General features: G+C 40.7%; 1 protein-coding gene and 2 pseudogenes across 5 annotated transcripts; all 3 read right to left on the bottom strand.

Moving 5' to 3' along the window:
- Nucleotides 1-8,445: 8,445 nt before the first annotated feature.
- Nucleotides 8,446-16,963, bottom strand: LOC148851336 (bZIP transcription factor, putative (DUF630 and DUF632)). Of its 5 annotated transcripts, none has more exons than XM_088947637.1 (5): nucleotides 16,704-16,963; nucleotides 14,870-16,069; nucleotides 14,061-14,272; nucleotides 9,548-9,771; nucleotides 8,446-9,372 (listed from the first exon to the last, which is right to left on the bottom strand). In XM_088947637.1, the coding sequence occupies exons 2-5, from the start codon at nucleotides 15,942-15,944 to the stop codon at nucleotides 8,724-8,726; spliced, it is 2,160 nt and encodes a 719-aa protein (XP_088803763.1). In that variant the 5' UTR covers nucleotides 15,945-16,069; nucleotides 16,704-16,963; the 3' UTR covers nucleotides 8,446-8,723. The 5 variants fall into 5 exon arrangements, with proteins under 5 accessions (XP_088803763.1, XP_088803766.1, XP_088803764.1 ...); XM_088947640.1 differs by having other exon boundaries at nucleotides 8,446-9,398; nucleotides 16,704-16,838; XM_088947638.1 differs by having other exon boundaries at nucleotides 16,716-16,837.
- Nucleotides 16,964-18,779: 1,816 nt separating this feature from the next.
- LOC148851337 (uncharacterized) lies at nucleotides 18,780-20,018 on the bottom strand (annotated as a pseudogene).
- A 234-nt stretch (nucleotides 20,019-20,252) lies between these two features.
- Nucleotides 20,253-20,591, bottom strand: LOC148851338 (protein translation factor SUI1 homolog pseudogene; annotated as a pseudogene).
- Between the last annotated feature and the right edge of the window lie 3,042 nt (nucleotides 20,592-23,633).

The following is a 23,633-nucleotide window of genomic DNA, read 5'->3' on the forward strand; positions in this document are numbered from 1 at the left end:
TTCGCCACCAAGGCAGTTCACCCCCAGGCAGTTTGCCACCAAGGCAGTTTGCCCCCCAGGCAGTTCGCCACCAAGGCAGTTCGCCACCAAGGCAGTTCGCCCCCAGGCAGTTCGCCACCAAGGCAGTTCACCCCCAGGCAGTTCGCCACCAGGCAGTTTGCCACCAAAGCAGTTCGCCACCAGGCAATTCGCCACCAAGTAGCTCGTCACTAAGGTACGCCACCACCGGGTCGAATAACGAGGTACTTTGCCAAAAACTTTTACATCACAAAACATTGGTACGTGGCCGAAAATGGTTACATCAATTGGCGCCGTCTGTGGGAACCCGATACAAAAAGCTAAGTTCTCATCCTACCAAAGCTAAGTTCTCATCTTGCCAAAACTAAGTCCTCACTTTTTAGAAACTGAAGCTATCGCTTTATAGCTTACATTTTTTATGAACTCAGAGACTATGCAGAGAGCTAACGGACTAAGTAGCTCTACCAACCTTACTTTCAATTCAGATAATGCCACATCAGTCCTCTCCGCAAGGTCCCCCCTACAAAGATGAGCTCTTCGTGGCTTCCGCGGGAGTTGGCGGCCAACTGACTACATAGGCGCCCTTACTGGTCGAGCCTTCCAAGGCTCCCGTGTGAGCTGGCAACCTAAAGTTAGTGGTGTTGCCCCCGAAGGTTGAGCCCCTAGCAGCTTCTTGTAGGAGTAGGTAACCGGCATTATGAAGCTGATGTAGGCCAAGCCTACGGGCCACCTCACTACTTAAGACTCGGTTGCCTCTCCGGCACGGGCAAAAGTCAAAAAAGAGTAGACTACGAGTAGCTACCAAAAGCCTACGGGCCACATTACTGCTTAAGACCCGGTCGCCTCTCCGGCACGGGAAAAAGTAAAAAAAGAGTAGACTACGAGTCGCTCCCAAAAGCCTACGGGCCACATTACTGCTTAAGACTTGGTCGCCTCTCCGGCACGGGCAAAAGTCAAAGAAAGAATAGACTACGAGTCGCTCCCAAAAAGCCTACGGGCCACATTATTGCTTAAGACCCGGTCGCCTCTTCGGCACGGGCAAAAGTAAAAAAGGAGTAGACTATGAGTCACTTCCAAAAGCCTACGAGCCACATTACTGCTTAAGACCCGGTCGCCTCTCCGGCACAGGCAAAAGTCAAAAAAGAGTAGACTACGAGTCACTCCCAAAAGCCTACGGGCCACATTACTGCTTAAGACCCGGTCACCTCTCCGGCACGGGAAAAAGTAAAAAAAGAGTAGACTATGAGTCGCTCCCAAAAGCCTACGGGCCACATTACTGCTTACGACCCGGTCGCCTCTCCGGCACGGGCAAAAGTAAAAAAAAAGAGAGTAGACTACGAGTCGCTCCCAAAAGCCTACGGGCCACATTACTGCTCAAGACTCGGTTGCCTCTCCGGCACGGGCAAAGTCAAAAAAGAATAGACTAGGAGTCGCTAACAAAGCCTACGGGCCATACTAGTAATTGGATCAGCACTTACTAGCTCATCGACTTACGGGCCAAAAGAAATCAACTCCCTTCGCTGAGTTACTATCAGCTCGGGAGTCGGGGGCTATTGATGAGGGCAGATTTGGCCCTCTAGTAAAATTGTGACACGTGGCACCTCGTGACAACTAGGAAAACACCCAACTAATAAACTTACGAAGTTGGTGACCCACCTGGGCACCTGTCTGGCCGGCCTGGCGCGAGCTACGCGCGGCCTGACGCGCGCCTACGCGGCACGCACGAACTGCACGGCGCGCGCGCGGCCTGCGCGAACTACACGCGTCCTAGCGCGTGACCTGCGCGAACTGCGCATGGCCTGCGCGAACTATGCACAGCCTGCGCGACCTGGACCAGCCTAGCGCATGATCCGGCCAAGGCGCCAGCTTGACGACCTGATCTAGACACTGACCCACCGACTGACACAGGCGCTAGCTTGACGACCTGATCTAGGCACTGTCCCGCCGACTGACACAGGCGCCGACCTGACGATCTGGCCTAAAAACTGACCCACCGACTGACGCAGGCACTCCTCTGACAACCCGGCCCAGGCACCGACCTGGCCGCCTGACACAAGCGCCAGCCTGACGATCTCGAGGAGTTCACCACCGTACCCTGGTTCTGACCGGATGCGACGAGTCTTACCGTTTGGAGGCTTTTCACCCACCTAATTCGCGAAGACTCCGGTATATAAAGACCTCACCCCCCAAAGGGGAAGGGGATGGAAAAGAAAGGGAAGTAACCCTACTCTCTAGCTCTCTCATATTATCTTCAAAGCTCTCTACAATAAGAGTGCTAACTTAAGCATCAGAGAGACCCCACCGGGAAAGTACCCCCGGGACCTCTGATTCAGTTCTCGCAAGTCCTTCAGCTCCCGCCGTCTACGAAGAGGAGGAAAAGATGCAGTTCTCGGAAGTCCCTCAGCTCCCCCCACCTACAAGGAGGAGGAAGAGATGGAGTTCTCGGAGGTCCCTCAACTCCCGCCACCTACAAGGAGGAGGAAAAGATGGAGTTCTCGGAGGTCCCTTAGCTCCCGCCACCTACAAAGAGGAGGAAAAGATGGAGTTCTTGCAGGTCTCTCAGCTCCCGCCACCTACAAAGAGGAGGAAAAGATGAAGTTCTCGCAGGTCCCTCATCTCCCACAGCCTACAAAGGAAAGAAGACCACCTCATGCTGAGGGTAGTCGGATTGCGCCACACCAGGGAGCTCCAACATTCTCCAAGGCATCGACCGTCTAGTAGGGAGTTCGCCCCCAAGCAGTTCGCCACCAAGGCAATTCGCCCCCAGGCAGTTCGCCACCAGGGAGTTAGCCTCCAAGGCAGTTCGCCCCCAGGCAGTTCGCCACCAAGGCAGTTCGCCCCCAGGCAGTTCACCACCAGGGAGTTCGCCACCAGGCAGTTCGCCCCAGGCAGTTCGCCACTAGGGAGTTCGCCACCAAGGCAGTTCGCCCCCAGGGAGTTCGCCACCAGGCAGTTCGCCCCCAGGTAGTTCGCCACCAAGGCAGTTCGCCCCCAGGCAGTTCGCCACCAGGGAGTTCGCCACCAGGCAGTTTGCCACCAAGGCAGTTCGCCCTCAGGCATTTTGCCACCAAGGCAGTTCGCCCCCAGGCAATTCGCCACCAAGGCAGTTTTCCACCAGGCAGTTCGCCACCAGGGATTTCGCCACCAGGCAGTTCGCCCCCAGGCAGTTCGCCACCAAGGCAGTTCGCCCCCAGGCAGTTCGCCACCAAGGCAGTTCGCCCCCATGCAGTTCACCACCAAGGCAGTTCGCCCCCAGGCATTTCGCCACCAGGCAGTTCACAACCAAAGCAGTTCGCCACCAGGCAGTTCGCCACCAAGTAGCTCGTCACTAAGGTACGCCACTACCGGGTCGAATAACGAGGTACTTTGCCAAAAAAATTTACATCACAAAACATTGGTACGTGGCCGAAAACGGTTACATCCAGGCAGTTCGCCACCAGGGAGTTAGCCTCCAAGGCAGTTCGCCACCAGGGAGTTCGCCACCAAGGCAGTTCACCCCGAGGCAGTTCGCCACCAGGGAGTTCGCCACCAGGCAGTTCACCCCCAGGCAGTTCGCCCCCTGGCAGTTCGCCCCCAGGCAGTTCGCCACCAAGGCAGTTCGCCCCCTAGCAGTTCGCCACCAGGGAGTTCGCCTCCAGGCAGTTCACCACCAAGGCAGTTCGCCCCCAGGCAGTTTGCCTCCAAGGCAGTTCGCCCCAGGCAGTTCGCCCCCAAGGCAGTTCGCCCCTAGGCAGTTCGCCACCAGGGAGTTCGCCACCAGGCAGTTCGCCCCCAAGCAGTTCGCCACCAAGGCAGTTCGCCCCCAGGCAGTTCGCCACCAAGGCAGTTCACCCCCAGGCAGTTCGCCACCAGGCAGTTCGCCACCAAAGCAGTTCGCCACCAGGCAGTTCGCCACCAAGTAGCTTGTCACTAAGGTACGCCACCACCGGGTCGAATAACGAGATACTTTGCCAAAAAATTTTACATCACAAAACATTGGTACGTGGCCGAAAACGGTTACATCAATATATATATATATATATATATATACTTATATAAATAAATGTTTATATACTTTCGAATATAAAGATTAATTGGGTTCAGGTTGGCCAATGCCTCAACCCTAACCCAACTTCAACCCAATACGATTTTTTTTTCCTGGGGCTAACCCAGCCCAAGTTGCATCCTAGTCCCCTTCTTTCTCATTAATACCTTCATTGAAGTTATCAAATCAAAATAACATACCTACATTGAAGTTACCTCTCTTCCAAAAACTCACATCAACATTATCCTTTCAAATACACTATTAAATTGTCTGTTGAAAATTTCCTTATCTTTATACTAAACCAAATAAATCTTGCAATCACAAAAAAGTACAACCAAAGAGATTAAAACCCAACCATAAGAGTTCTAACTTACATATACTCTTTGTAGTTTGTAGTGCAACATCAACAAATTTTAATGAACATTTGACTATTAAATATATATATTAATAAATATTAACAAAAGTTATATTAGCTTCATAAGCGATGTAACGGTTTCTGGTCACGTATTAATTTTTTTTAGCTAAGTACCTTGTCAGCTCATCTGCTCCCAAGTGGCTTGTGACTCAGGGGCTAAAGTGGAGCTCCCTAGCGTAGCGCAACTCAGCTGCTTCCTGCTGGAGGTGATCTGGCTACCAGCAGCGACGGAAACTGAATTGGCTACTCCCTACTGGCGATGATCTACTCATCTTTGTAGGCGGCGGGAGCTGAGGGACCTACGAGAACTAAATCAGAGAACCGGGGGTGTTTACCCGGCGAGGTCACTCCAATGGCTAAGTCAACACTTAGTAGTGAGCTGAAAATGATATTAGAGAATGGGAGAGCTAGAGAGCAAGGGCTACCATCATCCCTCGCCCCTGGGGGTGAGGCCTTTATATATTGGAGTCCTTGCGGGTTTGGTGGAGCAGTTCCTAGATTCCTGATGTGATGGGACCTGTTTTCGTGTTAGGTGATGATAAAGCCACCAGCTGGTAAGGTTGCCGTGTTTGGTGGAGCAGTTCCTAGATTCCTGATGTGATGGGACTTGTTTTCGTGTTAGGTGATGATAAAGCCACCAGCTGGTAAGGTTGCCCATTTCCACCTAAGTCGGGGAGTGGGTGAGCTAATATAGCCATTACAAGTCACAATCCTATAAAACACAGGGTACGGTGGTGAGCTCCTCGGGGTTGTTAGGTTGGCGCGTGGTTGCGCCAGGCCACGCCTGTGCCAGGCCGCGCTTGTGCCAAGCCATGCCCGTGCTAGGCCGCACCTGTGCCAGACTGCGCCTGTGCCAAGCTATGCCTAGTGGGACACCATTAACTTAGCAAAGGCAAATTGTTGCCAAAGTGGTCCCGATGTCACCTATTTGTTTTGAGGTACCAGGGTACATGAGGGTGAACTGCCTATGATGAGCTACCTAGTTGTCAAGAGGCTGCACTTAGTTGTCATGAAGTGCCAGGTGTCATAATGTCATTGGAGGGCCAAATCCGCCCTCATCAATAGGGATTAAGTTATACGTGCATGTGCATATTAATTATTTTATCAACTTTTCTCTATTGTTTCCTGATAATTTATACTTATCATAAACGATTAAAATATGCATTTTTAATGTTTTACTAGTGTAAATGCATGTGTAGTGCACATGTACAAGTATTGACGAAATATATAGTATAAGGTATTTGGATTTAACTTTATGACTTGCATGGAACCCAAAAACAAATATCTACTTTATATGGCATAAATATACCTCATATATGATCATCTAAGGTGTAGATTTAGTGTCTTAATGTAACTTTTCGCATTTACTTGACTCTTCACAAATCACAACATATCCTTGTATATCTATGTGCGTGTGACATTTTTCCACCTTGCTCATATGTATTCAAAGCATATTCTAATACACATCTTAAAAATTATATTTTTTATACTCCTAATAATTTGAACATTAATAAACACCTCTTCAATATATTTTTTATTGTTCTAAAAATTGAATACTATGAGCATATCTTTGACTTCCCATTCACATTAACATTTTAATTCTCATTCCCATCATATGAGCCAAGAGCCAATCATCCATAACCTGCCAACTGGTGGTCGGGATTCTATTAAGCATGGATGTTTTTTAGTTTAGAAGGAATTCCATCCATTTTCAGATCAATATGGTCACTAATGTGACCTCTATGTGATTTGAGTTTTGTAGAACCTGAATTGTTTCATTCTAGGTAAAAAGACAAGTGCTATGGGTTTCCTCAAACTTGTTTTCAATAACTCCTATTATGTATGGGTGTGAATAGATCTGTCAAATGTCAATGATACCTTAAGATCTCATATTCAAATAATGTGTTTATGCAATCGGATTGGATTCAGATTCGACTCCATCCCATCCGATTAAAATCCAACTATATTATAATATTTATTAATTTAAAACTAATATATATATATATATATATATATATATATATATATAAATTCAGCATGTTATATTTATATTAATTTATTATCTATAAAATTTGAAAAATAATTAACTTTTTTGGTATTTAAAATAATTAAAGTGGGGTCAGATTAAATGATTGTTTTAGTGACAAGAAACCTATTTGATTAATGTATATTCACTTAAATTCCATTTAAAAATAATTGGAAAAAAAACTTAAATCTCCCCTGATATACTGAAACACCCCCTCATTTTTCAAATTGGACTTACACCTTCCCTCTCAGATTTATAAACCATCATCATCTCTAATAGTGAAAACTTAACTACCAACGAAGCTGCATCTATCCACTAAACCACCTATCTTCATAGTTTCAAAAGAAAAATCTGAAATTAGAAATTTAATAGCAAAAGGGTACGTTTCCCGTTCACATTTGGTTGTGTGTATTTACGAAAGAAAATAGTTCATAAGAACTACCAAGAAACAATACCTTTTCATAAACAAGGTCCTTTGTTCAAGGTTGCCTTTTGTTGGTGAAGAGAAGTTTGTGTCTATCTAAGATACAATCAACGTAAAGAAATAATAAAGGGCATCATTGGGATTTTAAGTAAACCTAAACCGCGCTAACAGAGATGGAGAGTTTAACGATGGGAGAATTTTGTCCGCTAATGTCATCTAAGAGGGGAGGTTTAAGTTCAATCTGAAAAGTGGGGACGTTTCCGTATTTAGATGAAATATCAAGGGGGTTTAATTCTTTTACCAAATATAATTACATTAATAAAATTTTAAATCAATTAAAAAATTAAAATTAATTTTAAAATAAACAAGTTCTAAATATAAATATAATTCAAGTTAATAAATAATAAAAATTTACAAACCCCATCCAAGCCAAAAATTAACAAAGTTCATACATTGACGAGCACCGACCAGTGTATCTATGCATGAAACACTGATCTGAAAAAATGAAAATAAAAAAGAGTAATGTATTTGGAATTTGTGCATCAGTATTGATATTTTGATTTTTGAGCCATGAAATCAAATTTGGATTTGCTCCTCACAGAGCGTGCTTCACAGCACATTGCAGTAGTGGTGTGAGGCGTGCTTCTTCAGGAGCAAATCCGGTCTCCATGTACTCTGATGCATACATCCTATTCTACAAATTTCCCTTGTAATTGTAACTTGTGACGGTGAAAACTCTTCCTCTTTTTTTCTCTCTCTCTCACACACACACAAACTTCCCTTCTACCTGCAAGTTGCCATTTGCAGAGAATTTTCATTCATTGAGCTACTGGTGCTATTTTATTTTGATTTAAAGAACACCTTGTTTTGTTTATAGGAAACCACGTATAAAGGTTTGGATGATGTTAGCGAGTTCATATCTGCTAACAAAGAAGGTTCACAACACTGTTCCAACTAGCCATGACAATGGCACATTGGGAAGTGGGAACATCTCCCCATGAATGACAATTGAGATGTTCCCAATGTGCGGCTGCAGTGGCTTGTTGGGACAATGATGGGAACGTTTTATTGGTAGTAGATCCCTGCCCAATGTTAGAATGGTTTAAGGATAAAAGCACTTTCAAAATTAACTCATTATCTGTATTATCTTTTAGAATAGGATAAATTGTTAAAACCTCTCCGGAAGTTTCTGATCATTGTTGAAATCTTCCATGAACTTTGATATCATTGCAAGTAGACTTCTTCTGTTAGAATCCTCTAACAAGATGCATGAAAATGTCCAACATACCTATGCAGTTATTTTTGACCAATGGCTACCCCAAACCCTTGAAATCTCTTTTCCAAAATTGATTTATTTCCCAAGTTTTTCCTTCACATCAATCCTCAAAGGTAAACCTGCAATATTAATTTCACAACCAAGGATGATCCATGAAAACTATTTGACTTTTAATTTCACTATTTTTTAATTACATTTACCAGTGTAATTTGTGAAGAGGTGAGCAGAGTGAAGAGAAAGGAAAATAAATGCTTAAACTAAATTTCCTCGCGTCAAATAAATAAAGATATCATATTAGTCAATGAATAATACTAGAAAATGGTAAATTTTGGAGTATTGACCAATTGACAGTTGAGAAGGGAAAAAAAAGGTACAAATTGGAACCGCCCAGCAGAGGGCCTCTATTAGTCAACATTTTACAGCTTCACACTTTTTTTTAATCTACTCCCTCAATCTGCAAGAAAAATCGAAGGCTTTTATTTAGCTTCTCACTTCTTAGAGGTTTTCAGCTTATATGGTTTATTACAATCTCCTCACAATCTAAGTAGTCCTGCCATTTATGTAAGCAAGCCGAGCACTCTCACTTCCCTGTCGGATATCTTCATACGTTTTTACAGAAGCCTCAGCAAACTTGGTTAGCTGATGAAGTACCCTCGTCAAGCTTTTACATATGCTGCTGAGGTTTGAGCACTTCTCATCCGTTTCATCTTTGGTCCCTGATTCTCCATTATCGTCCAATTCTGAGGGTCCTTGTTTTTTCTGTTGTTCCTCTACCTTCTGTCCCATGGAACTGTGCAGATCAGATGCGAAAGTTTTGATGGCACCAGCAAGCTCCTCAGATGGCAAGGCTTTGATCCCAGCCAACCATTCAAGACAGAGAACAAAAATAGGAGGGGCAAGGGCCCTGCGAGGGCAGAATGCCCTCCTTCCTTTGGAGCGTTCTTGGGGCAGTCTGATACAGTTTTGGAGCCAACCATTTAGAGCTTCCACGTATGATCTCTGAGCACTAATCCAATCTGCAAAGCTTGAGCCAAAGCATTCAACCTCATGCTGGAGCTGAGCCAAAACCTGCCTGTAAGACTCGCCCTGAGGAGGTCCCGCTGTAGAGCCCTTGGCATGGTATGCTAATGAGATGGTGATGTATTGTGCATGATGGCATTCAAGCATGGCCTTCCACATACGAATCAATCTGCGGAGGGCCGACCAGTCATGAATCTGATGTTTTCTATAATTAGAAACACCTCATGGGTATCTAATCCACAGATGATATAGAGCAAAAATATTAAGAAGCAAAAATACAGCAACGATCTAGGTCATCAAGATCAAATTTTATCTACAAAGAGAAATGAAATAAAAAAGATTACCCTTGTATCAGTTCAACAAGCTGCGGTTGCAATTCCTCATCCCTCAATTTCTCGATTCGCTTTGATATTGAATCAACAGCATGAATTGCTACTCCTATTCGTGAATGGAGATCCTTTATAACTGCTCGAGTTTTGTCCATTACTTTAGGGTTCACATCCTTGGCAAATTGGTGCCTGAGCTGGTCACATTTCTGATCATACTCCTTCCTGATGGATTCACTAGCCTACAAGAGATATTTAGTGATTAAATAGCCTTGACAAATTTTTTAAGCATCAAATAATGCAGATGATGAGTAAAAGGATGGAACCATGACAGTTGTTAACACTATCTACAGAGTTTCTTCTTACAATAACAGGGTAAAAAGTTTCTTTGGAAAAAAAGACAAGGTCAAAGCCCAAAAGCTAGTTCTGCTGTAAAGGAATCTTGATCTTCATGCTAGAAAATTTTTATAGTCATTAACCTTGAATTATACTAATATGAAAAATTGAGAAAACTTCTCAGCATCCAAAAGGATAGAAAGGCCATACAATCAGCTCAAGGCTGCCATGAACATGCAAAATTTAAACTAAGATGAAAGTACATCCATCATGGCCCTGGTGTTCCCTAAAGAAACTGGTTCCCAGTTACTCCATTTCTTGCAAGGGTATTAGCTAATCAAGGTATCCATTTGAACAAGAAATTCAAATTGGATGCCAAAAATATAACTTCCCTGGTCATCTGTCAGATCACCCAAGGACGCCAATTCTTTTTTTTTTTTTTCCATCTAGTTCAGCACCACTCTATAAACTCCTTCTACAATCAGATTTGACCACTCCAGTGAACAAGCTATTCTCAGACCTTGAAGAAGAGCACGAATCTTGGCTCTTGATGAATTTCCAATCTCAACATGTCTCTGAAACTCATGAATATGTTCCAGAGAGATCTTTAACTGCACACCCTATTCCTGAGGGCCCTGGGTTGCCCAGTTCATAATTCAATTTTAACTGTACTCCCTATTCCAACATGATCTTGTCTTTGCGAAAAACTTGCCACGGAAGCCCATCCCCTTGGGATACCAACCACTGGTAGACCTACGCAATTAGCACTAAGATGGAAAATTACCAATGTCATTGATAATAGAAAAAGGTCCCTCACATACCGGTTGTAGCAACTCAGAATACCTTTTCCCCATCAAAATCTAATAATAGCCAAAATGATTTTTGAATCTTTAGTAGAAACTCTGTTGGGAGAAAAAGATATTTAGTTTTATATCTACTTAACTTTCTGTGGCTTCATGACTCCAAAAATGAATGTAATGATTTTTATTTGAATGTTACAATTGAAAAAAATGGCACAGATGCTGAATCATTACATCTTTCCACTAATAAAGAAGAGAACATGAACCAGGAAAAAGAAAAGTAATCAACAAGCCAAAGTTTATTTAGTAATTGTTATCAAGTAGGACCTTTTAAGTAAGCTCTGGATCTGAACAAGGATTTATTTAGAAAAAAATGCTTTTGTTTTAAAATTACTAGTCCTTTTCATATAGGTTTCTCTATTGAGTAGAGGCAGGAATATCAGTTTTGGTTTCTGTTTGCCAAGAAATGCAAGTCTTTTGTAATCCTTCTTACATAAGAGTTGGAAATATTTAGGAATTAGTAGTTGGTGAGTCATAATTTGATTAGCAAAAGGAGTAAGAGTTAATAATATAGGGAACTCCTTTAGGTCTAAGCAATAAGACTTTTAGGAACCAAACCAACAATGAATGGGTCTGGGTGGTGACTAAGTTTGAAAATGGCAGGAAGGTCACCGATCAAGAAGAGCTGCAGGAGAAGGTGATACAATCTAGTCCAGAAGAAGAAGCAACAGCAAACCAAGAACTGTGAGGAGGAAGAGGATTTGATTCCAAATGAGTGAAGTTTCAAAGATTCAAATCCATTTGGAGGTCCTTCCTCTCAGAATATTGTAGAGGAAACGTCTCAGTGGATTTGCAGTGGAGATAGGAAGGGTGATGGAATTTTTGAGGAATCTTCACAGATAGGAAGAGACAAAGTGGGCACTCTGGTCGACAGGCAGGTGGAAGTTGGGAAATCACTTGGACTTTTCTTTCAAGGGGTGGGTGTGGTGGGGGGGGGGGGGGGGCAGTGGGAAAAGTGATTGAACAGTTTGAGAGAAACAGAAGGGAAGAATATAGTAAAAGAAAAACTATAGGGGAAGTGGGAGAGAAGTGGGAAGAAGGGAAGGAAGAAGGAATTCTTGACAAAGAATAGAAGGGGACATTAGCAAAAATCAGGAGGGGGGGGTGGAAGCAGAGTCTAAAGATGAATTTGGAATCATGGAATGTTAGGGGATCAAGAGAAGAAAGAAGAAGAATCGGAGAAATCTCGACCCAGATGTCATGATGCTGCAAGAACAAAGCCTGAGACATTTTACTTGAGAATGAAAAATGAAATTTGGGGCATATGGGGAATGGGTATAGGTGAATGCTGTGGGTTTATTGGGTGGCTTAGTGGTTATTTGGGATCCAGAGGTTCTCAGGAAGATTGGAGAGAAGAGAGAAATGTTGGGGTTTCAAGTGGGTAATTTGGAAAATTTTGTATGATTAGATTAGCAATTTTATGATTTTTTTCTTGTTTGTGATGATTCCTTGTCACCCATCCGGGTGTGTCTATTTTTTCTTTTAAAGAAATTTTATTTTTGCCATCAGAAAAAAATTACTAAATTACACAATGAATGAATTTACAATTTAAGTATGTCTTTGAAGCTATCAATTGCTTCAATCCTTTGCTAAGTGCTGACTCCCAGGTTGATGCCTAGAGTCTAGATAATTCTAGGTTCTGATTGTTAGGTTAATCCATCTTTCTAACTTTGTTTATTTTACAGATTTGCTTAGACTGTATTTGGCATTTATCCTGCATCTCAGGGATCCTGTTCAACATGAGTGGATTTGTACTACAACACACACAAACAGGGTTACAGTTTTATGTTTGAGATCTCAATAATCCAATCACATGCTAAGCTTACTCAAAACAACATAATACAATATGAATATTGAAACTAGATGTTACATGAATACTTCTAGAGTCTATATTACAAGTTTCTCCAATCCAAATATGCTTCCTATTACAGCAATAAAAAATTGCTTCTGATTATTGTTTAATGCCCCTTTTTTTATATCATTTGAAGGGAGGGGGGGGGGTAGCCCATCCCCCAAACCATAACCCCCTCCCCCCTGTTTAATGCCCTATTAATTCACATAATTGTTGACAGAATTACAGGAATGACATCCTAACAAGCCTTGTTATATGAAATTGTGTATACACACCAAATTTGGCAAGACATAAATATTAAAAATAAGTATCTCAAAGGGAAAAAAAAACAAAATCATGATGTCAACACATTGTGTGGGATATTCATGTTCTAAATTTTAATTCTGCCAGTATAAGCTTGTCTTACACTGCTGGTCTCAATCCTGGATAAAAGAGGAGGGTTGCATCAGGTTAGCAGATGGCACTAAAACTTGCCAAAACTCCCATGACATGGATCCTGATTTGCATTCACATGATCATCCTGGATATGGCCTTAAATAGAATGGAACGGCGAAACAAGATTCACGTAGCTGACGCCATATAGTTGGGATAAGGCTTGGATGATGATGACGATGGTTGATGTTCTAAATTTTCAGAAGCGAAGAACATGTCTAAAATTATGTGATTTCAATTCTAGGCAACTTAAGTTGAAACCATGAATCTTATATACATGTACACATACATGCATAGAATGGAACGGCAAAACAAGATTCATGTAGCTGACGCCATATAGTTGGGATACACATACATGCATATATACATGTACACATACATGCATATAGGTAAATGATTGTCGCCTTGAATCTTCTTTACATTCAAGAGGTATTTAAGATAGGTTACGCTACTATCAACACTTTCTATTACAGAAACTTTGGAAGACCTGAAATAGGTTTCTCACTGTAGTAAATGCGGACATGTATATCTGATGTGAATACAGAAAACTATGCAACATAGCCAACTCTGGAGAACAAATCAACAGATTGAACACTTATAGACCTGGATGACATTCCTTTAAAAAAACTACTGCTTTGGTCCCACCAAATAAGAAAAGAAATTATGTAATTGTATACTTGGATATCTTCAACTGATTCTCCAAACCAGTGGTATTGATACTAGTAAAGATTAAAAACATAAAATGCAAATATGGCATTACCTAATGATGGCCTTGGCTGGCTGTCCAGGATGGATAGATTGGATATGTACCTAAGTGTTATGGACACGCGCGGGCCCATAACACTAAGACCTAATATATGATAATGCACAATGCATCTTTAAACATTTCAACATTCTAAATTTCCGGACATGATACTTAGCTAGAAGTTGTGTGTATGTGTGTGTTATTGAAGTTCAGAATATGAAATATTAGTTACAAATGAATGTCAAAGCAAATAGCCAATCAACCAAGAAGATGACTGATTTGGATTAACTATATCAAATCAAGTACCTTAATTTCATCATAGAGTTTTCTCTCCCATGCATATAGTCTGTCTAAAGTGGAGGAATGGCTGCCTGCAATCATGCAAAACTCTTCTACAAAATCACTCCCGCTGTCATCAATGTCATCCTTTGACATTGTTGCAAGAGGATTCTTGGATGAAGAAGATCTTGAAGATGTTGAGCGGTTCCAGGTAATTATCTTTGTCATTTGTTGTGGATCTACATAGATATTGGAAGATTAGGTAAGACAACAAACAAGAATAAATGTTCTCTTGATGTAGAAACAAAATATTTATGTTTCACCATACAAAATTAAATTAGGAGCCATCTATTGGGTAACAGACAAGAATACCTCCTTTAAACTCTTCAGATAGTTCAACTAGTTATGGAAGTATATGTTTTAGCTGGTTTTGCTTTTGGTAACCCAGGAAACCATAACTCAAATGGCAGGATTCTCCTATTCTATGTGAAAAAAGCCAACCACAAACACAGTAAATGCATGAGCACTGACATTAATTTTAATGGACATCTCCTGTATACTTGTAGGTAAAAACCTACCATAAGAAGTACTAACACTGGAACAGATTAGATGGAAAGATGCTAGAAAAGCCAAGGTAGGTGATGTCCCTGCATGTCTAGGATGGTGGGAATTCTAAAAGGATCTTGCAACAGCAAAAGAATAAACCCAAATGAGTAGCATTTGTATTGGGAAGGATGTAAAAAAAAATTGCAACCCTCGATCAACAAATGAGTTAATATCTTAATGCCTGGTCTAGATTCTAATCAATAGATGCATATAAGAGCCAATTAAAATACCTCTACTCTCGGAAAAGTTGAGGCGGATTTTATTTGCCTCAAGCATTCTTGAAACCTCTTTTCCAGATTCAGAGGCTCTGAAGAATCGATGCTCAATATCCTTTATGCTCGAGAGAAAATCTTTAGCCCTGTGAGTGATGAACTCAGAAGGATCTTCCCTTTCTTCACAGAAATCCTTCTGTGATCCTGTCTTCTCCCTCTGTGAAATGGACTTCTCCAAAACAGCACTGCTGGACAAAGCTTCTGCTGGACCATTTGCATTATAGTCGGGCTTATGTAGCTTAGTTTCGTAAACAGGTGTATTTTTCTCCAAGATAGCAGCATTTAAAGAATGTCCATTAGTGATTGCCAATCCTCCACTACCTTTACTTTCAATTGCTGAATTGCCAGAACTTTGACCAGGCCTCTGTTCACATTCTAGCTGTAGGGATCCTGCAAATGTATTCCTTCTTAAACCAATCTTCGTCTGTTTCTTCCCTGACTCTTCTGAAAACGGAACGATCTCGTCTTCCCTAAACTGCCTTAACCCGTTCACAAAATCGAACCCATTATCCTCCATGAACCTGAAGCTCTGCATCTCATCAGAAGGATCGAAGAAGTCCCATGATGAGTCCGTCTCAGGAGGAGGTGGTGGTGGTGGTAGAGGAAATGACGAAGATTCATCGTCTACAAAACTAGTATTATTAAAAGATGGGTTGATAGTGACAGTGACTGCAGCAGTTCCTCCTGATCTCATGTAACTCAAGTTGGAGGGTGGAGGTGAAAGGGGGCTTTCGTTGTGCATCGGCGAACCAGTTGCCTCAGCATTATGAGAAGGAGATGGCGAGGGATATGAGAAGTGAGAAGGGGATTTGTCCAGCTCTGTTGCAGAGGTCGACAGAGACGACTCCGCCAATACCTCTGTCTCAGCAAATCGACGAAGAGCAACACCAATGTTTCGGAGAGATTGAACATAACAGAGATGAGAAACAGCAAGAGCATACCTTGAATCGATTGCTTGTTTGATGAATCTCTTTCTCTCCTTGCAGAGACGCAGAGCTTCGTCCTTTTCAGCTCTAGAGATAGCACAACCCATTTCGCGCTAAAGAAACGGAAAGTCCACTTCAAGAAACGAACTCCATTCTTCTCAAAACTCCATTGCCACCCAGTAGGAAACAATTACCTTCACGCGTTTTCTGCTGTGCTGTAAGAACCAACACTCTGAGAGAAGGGAAAGCAAGCAAGCAAATACAGGTATTAGTATATTACCACTTGAAATAACTGAAAACCCACTTCATGTAACCAACCTCAAAAAAACTTGTTACTTATTCAAACCCTAGTTTTTTTTCTCTCTCTAGAAGGAACAGAGCAACCCTTTGTCCCGCTGAAAAACCAGCAGAGTTCTCCACGGAAAACCCAGTTGGAGAAACCTTCGTCTATTCAGAATCCCAACAAGACCCAGAAGAAAAAAAAAAGGACAGCAACCTCACGTTCCCTTATAAATCCTCGTGTTGTGTTGTTATAACAGTAGTTGGGGATTCACAAAATCTTCCCCTCAAATAGAAACCTGAATCCGATGAGGAAAACGAAGTGGGTATCTGAAATGTATTCTCTTTTCAGGTTGGAAACAAAGGTATGCAGAGCAAGAAGAAACGAAATGATGAAAGAGAAGTTGTAAAGAGAAAAAGCCAAATGGGGAAGAGAGACAGGGAGGGGGCGGGAGGGAGGAATCTGCAACAGTGGATTCTGAGTAGGAGCTGGCCTCGTAATGTGTGACAGGTATCAGAGTTCCACTCTATGCCCGTGGAAAGCAAGATTTTAATTTGTGTGAAAGGAAAAAGAGTAGCAGTAGTACAGTATCAGTCACCATTTCTCCGTCTGAGCTCGGTTCTCCTCTGTGTTGGTGTATTTTGTTCCGCAGAGAGCATTAAAACAAACGAGACGGGGAGGAAATTCTTCACAGTGTATCCGTCAGAAGAGGCACCTGCCGTTTTTCAGTGGAAAAATATATGACTGAATTGCCCCTCCTAAGTTCTAACGTCTCCTTTCCCTAATCCGGTTTTTGGGGGGAATCAGCATTCAGGAATCAGGTATGGTGACCACTGACCACCACCACTGATTAAAATAAAATTAATAATAACTATTATTAATCAAGAGTCAAGGACTCAAGACAATACTTCAATAATCCCCCCCGGGCTCTGGCCCCACCTCCTTTTGTTTTGTTTACGGTTTACACTGCAGTGGGGGCTATACACCCATTGGGGGTATGTTACGACAATCTTGGCCCATGAAATATACGTTTCTCAATCTGAAACGTTCATTCGGTGAAACCTGAAATACCTTTTCAATCAAATGATGTGGAGAAAAAGTGAATCTTCCGATTAGGATCCATGACCATGGGTTAAGTTGAGTTGAATACGTGGGATTGACAAAGAATACCAATATTTTGTACCTGCAGCTTGATTAAACAAATCTTCTTTTTTGGAGGGAAATCAGAGCAACTGCTTGCTATCCGGCGTTAGTGCATTTAGTGCGTGGTGGTGGGTCACCACTTGCCACACCGCCTGTGAGTTCGTGGTGCATCCCACCACTCGCTTATTTTTTTTTTTGGTAAAATACAAAAACCTCCCCTAAATTTTTTTGATAATCATAAAAATCACTCCTATAATTTTACTGGTAAAATCCTCTCCTATTCCCTTCCGATCAATATCTAAGACGGAAAACAGTAAATAGAACAATTTTTTTTTAAAATACCTATTTTACCTTTTTGCAAATTATTTTCTATCTATTTTTATTGAAATAATACCCTTATTGACACGTTATACTCTTTCCTCGAGTTTGCATCTGCCCCCTAAATACATCCCACATCCCACGCATTGTAGGCGTGCCGCGTATCTGCCTACACACGAATTAAAGAAACTTGTGCGGAGCTAATAGGACGGCCGTTAGCTCCACCCTACTAACTCCCTCTTGCACAAAAGGGAATCATCCCCGTTAACTCCCTATGTGTTCGTATCATCTTTCTCCAGATTCTAATCTCATAGATGAAACCTCCACATTCCGTAACCCATCGGAGATTGCCCTCCTTCGAGTCCCGTCGGTCGACGCTGTAAATTTTTCTCATTTTCTACATTTTTTTTTTATTTTTTCTCATTTTCTACCATTCTCAGATCTGAAACTCGCAAGAGTGGGAGCCCCCTTCGAGTTTGTTTGTTTTGACTTTGTTTTTCTTCACTGTAACAAAACCAACTGATTTCTCCGTATAGATGGTTCCCCTAAAAAGATTCTCACATGTAATCTTTACAACTTTTTCCTTCTTTTTCACAAAAAATTTAACTACTTTCATTGGTGATGTAGGCCATGAACACGAATCAGACATTACCAGTTTACCACCACCAGAGACTGTGATTCCTTTTTTTTCTCCTAAAAGGAACCACTAAAATCTTTTCGAGATCCCCAAAAGCTCATTTTGGGGTTTGGGCGGCTTTTCCTTTTATCATTTTCTTGTTGTTTGCTTCTCATGGCGACCATACCAAATGCCACTACCAGTGCTGTTAGTGTTGTTATAGTTACACTAAATAAAATTCTTTCCTTCGAGAATCTAAATTGATGTGTCTACTTCCTCCCATGGAAAATGGGAAAAGATAAAAACTTGTGGGTCAGAAACTTAGAGTTCAAATAGAAAAAGAAAGAAAGAGATGAAAAGAAACAACTCCAAGTATGATCAAAACCAACCAATTTCAAGTTCTATCAATACACATGTCTGCAACTCAAAAACGAGAATGTCATCACCAAGTATTTTCTGTTTTTTTTTTTCCTTTCCTATAATCATCATCAAATGAATAACTACATTCACTCTCCTTAGAAGAAAGAGAATTGAAAGAGTGAGAGAAAATAAAATTGAAAAAAAAAATGAAAACAAGAAATTTCTTTATGGGCTCTTATAGGCATAGATCAACAAAGACAAATCAACTCTCTCTTGGTCCTTCTGCGTTGTCTTCTCCTCCAACCACAACTGACTGTCCAACCCGCTTCTTGTCCTAAACATAAAAACAACATATCTAGAGTCTGGATTGAAGAACCAGTCATGAACATTCCACATCATATCAACCAACAACCCATCAACAAAGATGGTCTAGTTCCCTTTGAAATTCCACTGCAACCTCTTCACTCGAATTACCTTCCTTTTATCGATACAAACTGATAGCACCAGATACTTCAACCCTTCGTCTTCTCCGCTGCATTTGATCAAAATGTCGTGGGACATTCCAATATCGCAGAATTGCGCCTTGATCAAATACAAAGGGTTCCCTGACAAATGCTCTGTTTGGGAGACCAAAGAGAATTGGGCAATCGAGACAACAACCTTGAACTTCTTACAAACCACTTCTTCACCCATGTTTCCAAAGACCAGTCCAAGCTTGGAATTAGCCAAGACCACAATATAGAATCCATCAATTGGTTCAGGACCTGAGTTTTAGCTATGAGATTAGAGTCTGGAGAAAGAGGATACGAACATAGAGGGAGTTAATGGGGATGATGCCCTTTTGGGCGAGAGGGAGTTAATCGGGCGGAGCTAACGGCCGTCCAGTTAGCTCTGCACAAGTTTCTTTAATCCACGTGTAGGCAGACACACGGCACACCCACAATGCGTGGGATGTATTTGGGGGGCAACTCTGTGGGGGGCTGATGCGAACCCTCTTTCCTCTCCCGTTGACCTCTTTACCCCTGAACTCCACCGTCTGAAGAATAGGAACACAACATTGATTTCACCAATCCAAACCCATTATTCAGCTCTCTTTTCTTCTCCTCCCTCCTCACCGTCCCTACACAATACATCAAACTGCCATTGGAACCACCTCTCTGTGGGGCGTTTCGGTGTTGTATTCCAACGCATGAAATTAATCTAGCTCTCTCTTTTAACCTCAAGAACATGAAATTAATCCAGCCGTATTCCAACTGAATAGAACATGGAATCTGATTAATCTTTGATTGAGATTTGAGGGACCATACACTGCTATACTGGAAAAGCGGAGGTTGCAGGTTAACCATCAACTATCCTGTAAAATGTAATGAAGATTGAAGAATGATCATAACTCATAACATAACATGACCTCTCTCTTTCCAAATCTCCGTTTGGTGTTTGAATCTGACCAACAGTCGTCACCATCGATTTGAGTGCAAACTTGACAGCCTGTCTTCTTCTTTAGACGACGCTTGGTTGGGGATGGCGACCACCGTGGTTCCAACGGTGGTGTTGTATTTGCGATGGAGAAGAAAAGAGAGATAAATAATGGGTTTGGATTGCTGAAATCAATGTTGCGTCCCTCCTCTTTGGACAGTGGAGTTCTTTGCTGACATGCGTAAAGTATGATAATGCAGGGATAAGTCTGTTGCTTGCTGCTCAAAAACCATGAATCTTGATATGTTCCTTCTTCACAATTCAGGCCTGAACGAGGAATGTCGACACATTCTTCTATTGATCACCTTGAAGTTCAATAACTTGGCCTAGCTTTGGGTCCCGGACAATAGTACAACTGCAACAAAATTCCTTCTTTAGATCCTTGAGTATTTTGAAGTAACTGAATTCCTTCCTCAAACCTTGCACTGTTAGGATTTTCCGACCATTTCTTTGTTGTATATGCACATGCACATACTCCTTTGCCCCAATGCCTGAGTCCTTATCATTTGCCTTTATAAAGGGATGGAAGGCTGCAAGAATTTGGATGTCGAGTTCAGACATGAACCTTGGATGTTGAAAGTGGAGGACTACAAATGGATTTGGGAAGGTATGGCCAGTTGAAGAAGAAAGAGATCAGCGGGAGAGGAAAAGGGGATAACATGCTGATAAGGGTAAAATAGGTATTTAAAAATGATTAAGTGATTTAACATTTTTGGTCTTGGTCATTGACAGAAGGAAAGTTTTTGTCAAATTCTTTGAAAATCTAAGGGAAGTGTTTGCTAGAGTGAAACCATAAGAGAGGTTTTTATGATTGTCAGAAACTTCAGGGGAGGTTTTTGTATTTTGCCATTTTTTTCATTTATTTTTCTTTTGGACTATCATTCTTATTGTGTTCTATAATCTATGTATGCTGGATAACTTTAAAACTCTCAGAGTAATACTTTTAAAGGTTCACTAAAGCATCCTAAATTCCTAATATAGCTAAACTTCTCTTAAATTCTTAAATTCTTTAAGCTAAACTCCTCTGTAATTTACCAAAAACATGTAGTTACCTCCTTTCCATATTTGTTCCAGTAATGAATATTTTAAAGTTACAAAATTATCCTTACAAGGTAGTAGGGAATCTTTCAATATAATTTAAAATGCCATATTTGAGTTTTTAAACTTCACTAGACCTAACGTCTTTATAGAGTAAAATTACTTTATTCTTTTGGGAAAATTATAGTTAGAACGAACTGTACATTTAAATTTATAGTGTTGTAGGATGGTTCAAAAACCAATACAACTCTAATAGCTAGTTGTACATTTTAAATTATAAAAATCCCTTGCCAACATGGGACTTTGGGAGGGGTTGGTCAATGGAAAATTGTTCCTATGATCAATAATCTCAAGTTGCTTTTTTGCTAACAATGAGTCCTATGGATAAGTGTATTACCCATAAGGCCTCATTTGTTTTCCAAGAGATAAGAGGGGGAAAGTTGATCACCAAGAAAGTGTCTCCTGTTAACCAATTTTCTTGTATTCGCTTTTCAATTAGTTGTGGGTCTTAGGCTTGGTTCGCTTTTCATGAAGTTATTTACCTAAGGAAACACTTACCCATGTAAGTGCATTTACCCATTTTCTTTTATTTCCGAAGTAAACAAGAAAATGACTTTCAATCATAAAAATTCATTATTAAATAAGGCAATTATGCCCCATTCAAAGTGCTGGCAGCTTTTCTCCCAGGTGGGAAAGTTAATTACCCACGTGGGAGACTAAGTGGTACCCAAGGAAAATAAACTTTCAATGGACTCCACATAAATTAAAAAAAAAAAAGAACATGAGCATCTTGATCAATGGAATGGACTGGCCTAACTATCACTTAGGTCGAGGTAAGTGACATTCATCTCCTACTTGGATAAATGAGCTTTTTTAAGTAGAAACTAATAACTGTAAAACTTTCCAATCTAAAATTCCCTAACACTAGTGATAAATAATAAGTAAGATGTTAACAAACATTGGTCCAAGTCTCCCAATATTCATAACACCAAATGACATAGTATTGATTTTAATGTTTTTGGCAGTATTAATTGATTTTAATTTATGCACTTCTTCATACTGAACTTGTTTTTGCATTGTCACTATCCCATTACATGTGTGTGGGCTCATATGCATGGTATCCATACACAACTAATGGAACATTTGTCACAGGCTAAATGCACAAGCCTGTACTGCACAGAAGTGTTACACTCCAAACAGCTTCCCTATAAGTAGAACTTGAAAAATAACAAAAAAAAAAAAGTTGTTCCTGATTATTTGGATTTTAGGATTGTTTTCAAACTCTTTTTTCTTTTTTGTGTGTGTTTTTCAAAGACCGGAGCTCATATTTATTTAATACCACTTTAACAGAAAATAAAATGAAAGAGAAAGATAAAAACAAACAAATATACAAAGAATATAAGATCCTTAGGCTGTAAATATTTGTATTATGGGAATTTTGTTATGTCGTAACTCACTAGTCACCACGTGGTATGACATGGCCAATTTTGTATCCCTAGAAAAATCAAAGCCACCCATTCTAAGACTTGCCTTCTAATTGGTCATCATCCAAAACCTCACAAGTGTTTTTCGCACATTTGCAATGAACATAAATTGCTAGAGAATGTGGCTACTTATAGGTGGATTCTCCTAAAAGTTGAGGTGAGAGATATTTAGAGCTTGGTCTTTAAGAGCAATGTGTTTGACCTTCAAGCTTCAACATAGCCGCTCTTTTGGCCATTTAGCCATAGTTGTTCAATGGATAGTTAGCCATAGTTGATTCACCCATCAACAAGTTTCTCATTTTTCCTTAGAAATAGTGGTTACAAAGTGAATTGTTTTTCTTTTTGCCTGTTCTAAAAACAAATCAAAACCATTTCGTTTCAAAGCAGATTACTTTTTAAAAACAAAAACACAAAAAGCATGTTCTTGGTTGAGTATGTGTTTTTTGTTTTCAAAACTAAAACCAAAAACATGTTCTTGGATTGGGTTTCAAAAACATATTTTCATCTGATTTTTCAACACATGTTTCATAAGTTATACAATTTCTGTACTAGAAAATTTGTGTTTTTGTTTTAAAACCCAATATTTTGTTGATTTCAAAAACATGTATTATTATTTTTGAAACAAAATCAAGTTATTTTCCCTTTGAAAACAAAAACAGTGTTCAAAAAATTATTTATTTTTTTTTCTGATGTGGCAATTCCAAAAACAAATGAAAACAAAAACATTCATATTGTAGAACGCCTCCTTGGATTGCAGGAACAAAGGTCTCTTTAGAAAATGAACATCAATCTTGGTAACTAGAATGGTAGAATAAGAACTATAATCAATTGTGTTTGCATTTACTCTCATCCAAAAGGAGCCTAAGCACCATATTGGTATTTTGATTTTATGGTATGAAATTTGCGTTTGGCTAGATAGATAATTTCTAATGTCTATACCACTTTTTGTATAAAGTAATGTGTCTTGGAGCGTTGGAGGAAAACATTTCCTCCAATAGGGTATGTATTTAAAATCACAATAAGCTATTTGGTGTGCCAAAAAGTTTCACTTTCCCGATTTCTAATTGGCACTAAACAAGTT

Source organism: Nelumbo lutea, chromosome 5 (genome assembly GCF_056320005.1).
Source record: "Nelumbo lutea isolate HS-2025 chromosome 5, American lotus-T2T, whole genome shotgun sequence".
Classification (NCBI taxonomy): Eukaryota; Viridiplantae; Streptophyta; class Magnoliopsida; order Proteales; family Nelumbonaceae; genus Nelumbo; species Nelumbo lutea.